Source organism: Camellia sinensis, chromosome 13 (assembly GCF_055761805.1).
Source record: "Camellia sinensis isolate YWXY chromosome 13, ASM5576180v1, whole genome shotgun sequence".
Taxonomy (NCBI): Eukaryota; Viridiplantae; Streptophyta; class Magnoliopsida; order Ericales; family Theaceae; genus Camellia; species Camellia sinensis.
Genome location: NC_138973.1, coordinates 57,454,286 through 57,464,742, shown reverse-complemented (window position 1 = coordinate 57,464,742; position 10,457 = coordinate 57,454,286). Strand labels below are relative to the sequence as shown.

The following is a 10,457-nucleotide window of genomic DNA, read 5'->3' as shown; positions in this document are numbered from 1 at the left end:
AAAATAAATGGCTAACAGAAATCTGATCTGATGAGATAGGTATCGATATTCGATCAATGTAATTTTTTATAGGCATATAATACTCGACAAATTCTACACATTAAATGATATAAATTATCGAAACAAGACCCGTGGTAGACCCCCACGGGCCCAACAGTACCCTCCAGTCCGATCATGGACCGGAGGGAAGCCATCTCCTTCCATATATCTATCTATCATATATATATATATATATACGTGTGTCATGATTACTGCAAAGGATTTTCCCGTCTCTCCTCTTGCTCAATTGGGTACTTCATTGATTTCTCAACTTTTTAGTGCAATGCTTCAACCAAGCTAACTCAGAAGAGGAAGTCTTCGCTTAACCTCGGAGGAGACCTTTTGACAAAGTGTATTTTTACTTTTTAAGATTAAAGATAATTGCAGAGTATGTGGTATTCAGGTATTGCATTTAATTGATTTTTTTTAATCCATAAAAGGATAAACTACAAATTTAATGAAAATTATATTAAACTAAGCATTTACTTAAAACAAAATCTAACAAATATCAAATTCAATAAACACTACAAGAAAGCTCCCAAAAATATGCTAAGAGAAACTACACACAATTGTGTAACAAGAGTGGAATTCCTTACATCCTCAAAGGGTGCATGAATTCATGGCCAATAAATTAGACTCATTGGTTATAATTAACTGGATTTGAATAAGTAATTATATAAAGGCATATCTAAGCTTACTTTATTGCTTATCTCATTTGTTTTTCTTTTGTTGTCAGGAAATGTGAACTGTAGCATGAATCTATAATATATGTATTTGGAAGGAATTTTCTAAATCCAGAATTTGATGTAGCTATGCTTTCAAATCACAAGGTAATATCTATATCTTTTGGTGCCAAAACCAAAGGTATTAAACTATTGTAAGGTATCACAAAGGCTCTTATACAGTTTATACACATCCATCCAGCACAAAAAAATCCAATCTAAATGAGCCACACTTTTTTTTAGAGTTTTTCTGAAGCTGAAGAAAGAGAAGGAGAAGAGAAGAAGAAGAAGAAGGAGCTGCACAAGGAGCTGGGTTTCATCAACATCAACATCATCACCATCATCATCATCATCATCAACAATTTATTTTTATTTCTTTATTTTTATTTTTTTTTCAGATCCAGAACAACTGAAAAAATATATATATAGAGAGAGAAAGAAAACAGATCAACATCATCATCTTCTTCAGATCATCATCTAGAAAAAAAAGAGAATCGGAGATCGAGAAGAATTGGAGATGAAATCAACTAGAAAAAAGAAAAAGAAAAAATAGGAGAAGAATCGGAGATCGAGATCGACCCCCGGCCGAGGTAGCCCCAGCGATGGCGATCGATCGAACCTCTCTCTCTTTCTCTTTCTCTTCTTCACTCATCTCTCATCTCTCTTTGCTCTGCTTCAGACATAAAAGGAGGAAAAAAAAAAAAAAACAATCCAAAACGACATCATTTTGGGCTGTCGAGCCATTCGGGCCACAATGATTTCGAGCTACAAGCTATTAAATAGCTTGACGAGTGTGGTGACCACGCTTAGGGGTGTTTGTTGCAACTTAAATAACATTGTTTTGAAAAGCTGGCTAGGAGTGCTTCTCAGCTTTCTACTTATATGAGAAGCTAATTTAATTAAAAATTTACTCAAATATCCCTCTTCTTAAATGTAAACAACCCACCACCCACTTATTTTCTTCTTAGCCCAAACCTCTATTGCTACTGGGGGCCAAAAAAAGACAATTACATAAGAAAAAGCAACTTTACAGCTTAATTAGAAAAATATATTACAAGCTCCTATCCGAAGTTATGACCTATAATCTATTAAATAATAATTTATAATCTATTCTAGCAGCTACATCAAACAGGCCCTTAGTCTCTTTAAACAGAATGCTTCACAAAATACTCAATTGAGACAATACATTGAACTAGCTCCGTCAGTCCATACCTAGTTTGTGGATCAATAGTTCCATAGGTGCTTATCAGATCCAACAGTACCTAAAATTCAGCAGCTACACCAAACAGGCCCTTAGTCTCTTTAAACAGAATGCTTCACAAAATACTCGATTGAGACAATACATTGAACTAGCTCCGTCAGTCCACACCTTTAGTTTGTGGATCAATAGTTCCATAGGTGCTTATCAGATCCAACAGTATCTCAAATTCAGCAGAGTGAACAGACGTGAAATTTAATTAAAACTCCAATCTTTTTCCTTTGAATTTAAAGGCAACTATTAACAATTCAAAAACAAAGGGTTACACTGCAATGCTGAAACCTTTCATGGTACAACATGAAAGACCAAGTATAATGGCAACAATATAGGCAAACAACCAAGTCTTGAATCATCACTGTACCAAGATCAAATGTTGAGATCAGACAATTTAATTGAGACGCATGTTTACTCACACTAGAGATGATACACTACAAACAACTGGACCCAAGATGGGAAATTAATGAATTGGAGGGAAAATGAATAAGTATCAAAGGACCTCTCTTGCTAGCCTCAAAGGTTTTTCCTTCACAAATGCCACGTCACCATTGGTTACCGTCAGCAGATGATGATCCAACTCTTCCTCTTCACTCTCTGCTGTTTCTAATGATCCAACGGAATCTGATCCATCATCTGTTTTGACACAAGTCATTCAGTAGGGAAAATTGCTTAGAAATTACAAGTTAAAAACATATTAAAGTTTTTTTTTTCATTGCTGGGTCATGTAAATTAGCAAATGCATACATAGACATATTATGCAATTCCTACGTATGTATAAAAATGATTTTATCGAACTAAAAGTATAAAGTCTACTCCACTGAAAATTTAGAGTACAGCAATAAATTCATGCAAGAATGCTAGACGATCCTGTATAGATATGCTGTTGCCCGTAAAAATTAATGATGAACCGTGTAGGCAAGACAACTTCAGTGCCTGCTTAAATGCTGTTGCCAAGGACTTCCATAGTTAGTTAAACCACAAAATAACATGTTTTTATTATCTCAACCCAAGTTAATTTCTGTCTCCCTTATCTCTTAGCATTACCCTCAGCGTGGATAGTTTCACTCTTCCCAACTGGATCTATGTTCATAAAAGGCCAGACAATTTTATGCTAGCTGCAATACCTAACACCCTATTTTATTTGGGCTTTGTAAAGAAAAAACATTAAGCACAAGAGGAGTTGAAAAGATAAGTCAGAAAGGTGCAGTTCAGAAAATGTCACAGGAGGATTTTGTATGAAATCTGTTAAAAAAGAGAACGAATACTTTATCATGCATAATTTTTTCACCTTTTATATTTGCATGTTCGCTATGCATAGCAACACACAATAGGCTTCGATGAATCATATCTTTCTCGCACAGAAAGTGTCAACAATTTTCTCATACATGAAATAAACATCATCATTATACAAATTGAATATTATTAACCTACGAAACATGGTTGTACAACAAAACAACTAACCAGAATATGATGGATGATCAGGTAGATGTCTGACTGCTGTAAGCTGAATATTTTCTGGCAGTAGACAGTTGCAGAAAGAACCTGAAACTTCAAAAAGGTATCAAATTAGATAAAGATAAAAGCTAATCAGATGTGGACCAAACAAAACCTAGATTCGCATGGCTAAGAAATGCAGGAAGCTACATATCCAGAACTACCCAAGACCCGTTTAATTATTCATTTTGGAAAAATAACTGCATTGCATGCAATCTATGTCAGATAGTGCTCAAAGGTCACCTCATGTTTTAGAAGCTTGCTTTCGTACCGTATCCAAACGTACCACATATCCATAACCAATGTAATTGACAAGCAACTTGCCAAAAAAAAAAGGAAGAAAAAGAAACTGAATTTGGCTCTACCAATAAGAAAGTTGAGGAGGATCTTAGAGCTCAAGTTAGCTCATGAAGAAAAGTGGATAATAACTTTGAAAATGGCAGTTTTGAATTGGATCAAACCTCTGCACTAATTCTAAAATAGAAGTACTTTTTAGAACCCAGGCTTTGGTGTTTTCTTTGCTTTTGCTAGTACTTTGTACTGGTTTACTTGGGATTTTGCCTATTTTGATGGTATTCATTTAATATTCCTTCTTCTATAAAATTCATTTTACAAACAAGCTTCAAAAACAGCATCGTAAAAATCAAGTACCTTCTTTTACACCATGTAAAGTATGACCACAAGCAAAGGCATTTCCCCCTTACCTAATCGTGCGAGCCTGTTCACCCATCCAGGAATAGGCTTTCCGGTGAGCCGCATACAGACTTCAGCAGTAAAATGGTTGCAATTCTTGGCAATCAAATGGTAAGTGTCCCCATGATATTTCCCAGAAAGATGCTCCATGAATGATCGAAATTCTGAACAAGACATGTCTGTGCTGCCCAAAAGGACTGACCGTCTAAAGATAAAACCAGGGCAACTTCTAGGTTCCACCTCAAATACTCCACTTGTTGGGTACTCATGTGCTCCATATCCGTACTCCAATCCATGCACTATCATCCAATGCAGCATAAACATGTTATGCCAATGAAAGACTTAAGATATTAACCAACAGTACAAATGGAGAAAACGAGGAGGCACAAGATCATTACAAAATGCTGACAAACTTAATCAAATGACGTGCACAACGGTATAAGAACTTCCACCAAAAATTAGACTTGAATAGGCACAATGTCTTCCAAAAAAAACAAAAATATAAATGTCCTTAGTTATTTGTATTTGCATGCCATCTCAAGTTAAGATGTCATCACGTATTGCGCACAGATTAGTCATGACAAGTGAGATGCTAAAGGAAAACAAAATATTGGATGACTGGTGATCCACCAATGCAAAACTAATCCAGATTTCTGTATTGCAACCAATCCTGCCGTCACTGAATTTAAGCAGCAAATTTAGTATAAGCAAATAGATTGAGGATCAACTCCAATTGAAATAGTGAAGACTAGATGCTGAAAACTCCCTTCTGTCTCTAAGTTCTCAAGGACTAAAATTCTTTACACAAAAGACAGCCTATTCAATTTGTCAGATACCTAATCTTGATCACAAACCAAATCCAACTTGTATATGCATAGACCAATTCAAGTTCACAACTACTTCCACCAACCTTTCTCATGATTTCTTGATGCAAGCTTTCGATTACAAAACAATCTTAACTCGAACTCGAAGGAGCGAGCCTTCTTTGACTTTCGGCATCCTCCTATCTATTGACGAGAAAGGGAATCTTAAGAAAAAGAAGATTCAAAGAAAGGGAATATCATAGATTGGTTTGACTTCAAGGCAAGTCCCAACTATCTCCGCTAAGTTTCAAGACACATTGAGTCGTATGTTTATGTTTATCTTCAGTTACTAAGCCACAATATAATTTTTTATGCTTTTCATGTATTTTAAAAATTTTGGTGGACATGAGCTGCAATAATGGCATGGTTATGGTATTATTTGTGGTATTCAGCCTTCTTCTTCTTCTGCTGCTTCTTCTTTTTAACTTCAGTATGGTTTTATGGGTTTTACTAGTCAATGCCTATAAGTTTCTAATATGAAGTCCAACTCCTTTTAGAGTTAAAATTACTTAAAAATCTATATATAGCTACTCAAGTCTTCCGTACAGTAGAAACTTAATTTAGAAAATTTTCAAAAGATTTTAAAGATCTCTTAGGATGGTTTGATATGATTCCAACCATAGGTGTAACACCTTAAGGACTTTTAGGGCCAATTCCTAAGATCATCTTCCCTAAAAATATAACAACAATAAATGCCATGATGTTTCTAAAGACCAAGCAAAGAACATTTATTGATACAAAAATTAAGAAAGTTCATTTCATATTTTCTATAAAAGTTTCTATCCTAAAAAGAAATCACAATGGAGAAAAGGACTAGATATCATTTTAGTAGATGAAATTCTTGAATCCACAACAGAAACAATCTTCAATCCACAAGGAAAATAAGAAAATTCTCTAAAAATATTATTGATTGAATGAACTCCATAGGCCTTTAGGTTATATGATTATTTACAATAAACTAAACCTAATACTTGTAGAGCAAGTAATCCAAAATTAAGTAAATTAGAATCAACACACTAGGAAACCTATCTTGCGTTGTAAGGAATAAATCTCTTTTTTTGATCAGCAACAACAAAGATATATAAAGGCACAAGGCCAAAAAGAGGTGAGGATAAGGCATCCTCTACAAGAAAGATGACACAGCGAAGAAAAAAACCAAAAAGAAACAAATCAAAATACAAAAAGACAAATGGTATGTTTGGTTTGAGTTTGGGAGACGAGTTTTAGAGATAAAAAGTACGAAAAGTTGTTTGGTTTGGTTTTTTTCAAAAGATGTTTTGAAAAATTATTTTGAGAGAGAGTTTTGGAAAAAGTGATTGATTTGATGTGTATGAGAGAGAGATTTGTTTGGAAAACTTGTAAACCAAACAAGTTTTGGAAAAAATTTTTGGAAAAATTTGTTTGGTTTGATTACTTTTGAAAACTTATTTGTAGAGAATTTTTCCCAAAAAATTTTTGGAAAACATAAACCAAACAAGGCCAAACAGTTACTTCTACACAATACAAATTGACACCCAATTTGTAGCAAACATAAAAAGCGGAATCCCTCGAAACACTAGACTTGCCGAGGCCCAAAAAGAAGCCAAGTATCTCACGCTATCCCATAAATAATCTCACAACAACGGATGAGCCAACAAATGATACGTCACCGGAAGAATTTCTAGAGATTGAGCTCTGAAGGTTCAGTCGAACCAGCAATAGACATAGGTACATTCCTTGTTGCTTTGAATATAACTTCAAACACTTGTACTCTATCTTGGTGTTGAGGCTAATTGTAAGTGAACCAATATCTTCATCAAGAATTTTAACTAGAAACCTAATAATTCTAGGTTATTGCATTCTAAACCACAAAATTCCAAGTATAATATAAATTCCTAAAAACTTGTCTTACATTAGGAGGGGGACATGAGGCGATGATAGGTTAGGGAGGGCTATCCTCTTCTGTAGATCATCACCATTAGGATAAAGAGAAAAGAAATGGAAAATGAATCTTAATGAGAACCACCATCACATACGTTGCATACAACCAACCACCCAACAAATTATTTTAAGCCTTACCCACCCAACAAATATCTTTTCATGTCATTAATATCCTTGTTCTAGCATTTAGCTCAATATGCATTGTAAAGCATAGATCTTCAAAATAAAAATAAACAGATAAAAAACTATGTGTGAGTACGTCTAAAAATAGAAATCTCAGCAGTATCAATCATGATTCACTATCACTCATAAGAACTGTTTATGGGTTACTGGATTCACGTCTTACATTTATTAAGCCAATATTCATGTCTTACATGTATTAAGCCAACACAATCTGTTTGTTAAACTAGTTACACGTGTTGTGTCATGTATAATAAACAGATTCTTTAGGGTAGAAGATTTTGACACGATTAATAAACGGTCCTGTTTGGGTTGATCATTTACTGCGATGCAACACCAATGTGACGCCACGACTTGAACATGACTAACCCACCATGATTGCCACCCCTATCATATGCTCGAATCTACTATGGGAGTGCTTCCAATTTCAATCATTGATTACTCTCCGAGTCCCATCAACAATCCACAGATGTTGTACATACTAAAACACACTTTCCTTTGACTCTTCAAAAAGAATACGCATTATTACTAACACTTTTTTCAACCAGGATTCAATCAAGCTCATCATCAATGCAACAGAACGCAGACTTTATACAATTTTAATCAGCCAATGCATCACATCCACAACAGATAGAAGTTTTCCCTACGAGCCGCAATAAAAAAACCTCGTAAATTCTAAAGTTATAAATTTATAGGATTATGGAGTAACTCCATGTACATTCTCTTCAAGTAGCCATTTTGGGAAATTTGTTTCCTTTTTCTACTGCCATCAATTTATTTTCCATTTGGAAATAAAGCTCCGAGTATCGCTAAACCAAAACTGTACAGCAGTAAAAAGTCAATAGCCATAACAACAACTATAGTGTCACATTCAATTATATGGCATCTAAATAAAACAATAACTCATCCAGATGTAGAAAATATACTGCATGATCACTTATGTGAATTCTTCGTTTTTAGCATAAACAACATTTAAAAATAAAAGAAAACAAAACAAAACAAAACAAAGTATACCTTCAATGCCTGAATGGAAGATTCCAAGCCCAAACCAGTAGAGGTAATTGTTCATAGGGGTAAGATCATAGACATTGAGATACAAAAGAGCACGATTATTTCTCTGCTCCTTTGACAAACTCGAGCTCGCGGACGAGAACAGCCGCATTGTATCTATCACCCACCACCCCCCTCAATGCTACAACAACAACAACAATCTCACAACCCCAAACTCAACATTTGCTACTATGCCCCAATAAAAAAACCCTAAAAACCAAATTTAATACGAAAATCAGCTGAGTAACAGTTTACAAGTCAATCTTCAGAAATTAACACAGTAGCAAAAACCCTAAAAGCACTGGTTTCAATAACAACAAAGAATTTGAATTCAGTTTAGTGAAATTAGCGGATCGAAGCTGAAAAACCTAGAGAATGAAAACGGGTAAGAAAAGGAAACAAAAATTTGAGCTCTCCTGCAATACATATGCATATATATATATATATATATAGAGAGAGAGAGAGAGAGCTTACAGTTGGAAATTGGGAAGTCCAAAATTTGTGGCGTTTGATTTGTGTGTGAGGGAGGGGTTGTTGGAAGGAGGCTTTAAAAGACCATTCTTTTGGAGGAAAGGGAAAGAATTAGCTTTGGAGGACGGATAGATGGTTTTGGGATTAATTAGCTAAAATAAAAAGTGCAGGTGGTGTTGAAAATGTACTACATTTATACGTACAACCATACTTCAATCATTTAACAAGTTCCTCCAAAATTTCATTCCAACTATTTTTCCTCTCTTTTTAGTGGGTTGTTTGATAGATGTTAGATTAGTGTACTTTTTAAATTTTTATAGAAAAAATATTAAATATGGATTGTGATTGAAGTGATATGGTAGGGAGATAATTTGACTCTAAAAAAAGTGATAATGTAATTTTAATAAGATGATTGTAATCTAAATAAAATAATGTTAACACATGTCAAGCAACTATTAAATTGAGAGCGATTGTCCTAAATTTTATTTTTTTTAATAAAGACAATAATAATTTAAAAGATTATATTATGCTTATTTATCTATAGATTTGTTCATATGACTGTCTATCTATTCACCTGTCCATTGATCTATCATCTGTCGTCATAGCGATTATTTGTGCACTCAAGCGATGAAGTGAAGTATCCAATATCTCTGCATGTAAACTGAACTTTTGGAAAATCTATTTCACCGCTCAAGTGGTTGGCCTATACGTTTGCACCACCTTTTACTTATACCCAATGTTTTAAAAACCGGACCAGTGAACGAACCGAAAAAAGGGATCGGGTGGACGGGTCACCGGTTCAACTGTCGGATTGAACCGGAATTGAACCGTGACATAATAAATATATTAAAATTATATTTAAATAAAAATATAAGTAATAAAATTATAAATTAAAAATATTAAAAATATTAAATTATCTTAAATATTTGTCTTAATATTTTTTTTACTGAAAAATATAATAATATATTTTGAAATATTATTAATTTCAATTTTGGAAGATGAAATCAAATATTTAATATTCCCTCCATATGATTTTAATTCAAATAAAGGAGAGCAAAAATTTTGGAGGAATATCAAAATTTCAATATTCCCTCCAATACATTTGATTGAATCCCATATGAATTTCTTGAGTCTTTTTGAAAGAATTTTTTTCTTATAAATAGGTGAAGACTTTCACAATAATTTCATCAAAACTCTTAATGGGATTCCTCACAAAAGGAGACCCTTAAAAAAGAGTTTCAAATTAAAAGTTTCTTATATTCTTATATTTTATATATAATATATATATATATATATATAAAATAAGAAAGAAAGAAAAGAAAGAAAAAAAAAAGGAGCCGGACCGGTTCGATCAACCTGTGACCGGGTCAACCGGTTCGCCGATTTAACCGGTGGGTTCACCAGTTTTCAATAAATAGTCCGGTTTTTGCAATTGGCCGGTTTAAGAGGGCTAACCAGACCGGAACCCCATCCGGTGACCGGTTCAATCGGTTGAACCGGCCGGTCCGGTTCGGGTTTCAAAACCTTGCTTATACCACTCGAGCGATCTTTGCGACTCTGTTTAGTATAAAGTGCACTGTTTGCTATTTTTAGAGTTTAACCCGTCCAGATTCTCAAAAAAGTTTAACCCTTCTGAGGTGAAGACGGTGGTGGAAGAAACACATCAGGTTTGATTCAATTCGAGCATGAATTCACTAGATAATTAAGAATACTCGTGTGTTCTTAGTGGATTATTTTGTGGTTTTGGCTCGTGATTTTTTTTTATCACAA

At 34.2% G+C, this 10,457-nt stretch overlaps 1 protein-coding gene across 6 annotated transcripts; it reads right to left on the bottom strand.

Annotated features, from left to right (window-relative positions):
* Positions 1-2,213: 2,213 nt before the first annotated feature.
* Positions 2,214-8,929, bottom strand: LOC114271685 (deSI-like protein At4g17486). Of its 6 annotated transcripts, none has more exons than XM_028213289.2 (5): positions 8,691-8,929; positions 8,181-8,426; positions 4,215-4,502; positions 3,478-3,558; positions 2,214-2,649 (listed from the first exon to the last, which is right to left on the bottom strand). In XM_028213289.2, the coding sequence occupies exons 2-5, from the start codon at positions 8,326-8,328 to the stop codon at positions 2,507-2,509; spliced, it is 660 nt and encodes a 219-aa protein (XP_028069090.2). In that variant the 5' UTR covers positions 8,329-8,426; positions 8,691-8,929; the 3' UTR covers positions 2,214-2,506. The 6 variants fall into 6 exon arrangements, with proteins under 6 accessions (XP_028069090.2, XP_082758406.1, XP_028069087.2 ...); XM_082902280.1 differs by having other exon boundaries at positions 8,181-8,358; positions 8,691-8,918; XM_028213286.2 differs by having other exon boundaries at positions 3,478-3,564; positions 8,691-8,905.
* Between the last annotated feature and the right edge of the window lie 1,528 nt (positions 8,930-10,457).

What these genes read in the sequence shown, in the direction of transcription:
- LOC114271685 (XM_028213286.2), bottom strand. Translation starts at nt 8,328, where the DNA reads ATGCGGCTGTTCTCGTCCGCGAGCTCGAGTTTGTCAAAGGAGCAGAGA. An exon ending in GAACAGGCTCGCACGATTAG is followed by an intron (nt 3,565 to 4,214) that starts GTAAGGGGGAAA and finishes ACCTTTTTGAAG; the next exon opens with TTTCAGGTTCTTTCTGCAAC. An exon ending in TGATCATCCATCATATTCTG is followed by an intron (nt 2,650 to 3,477) that starts GTTAGTTGTTTT and finishes GTGTCAAAACAG; the next exon opens with ATGATGGATCAGATTCCGTT.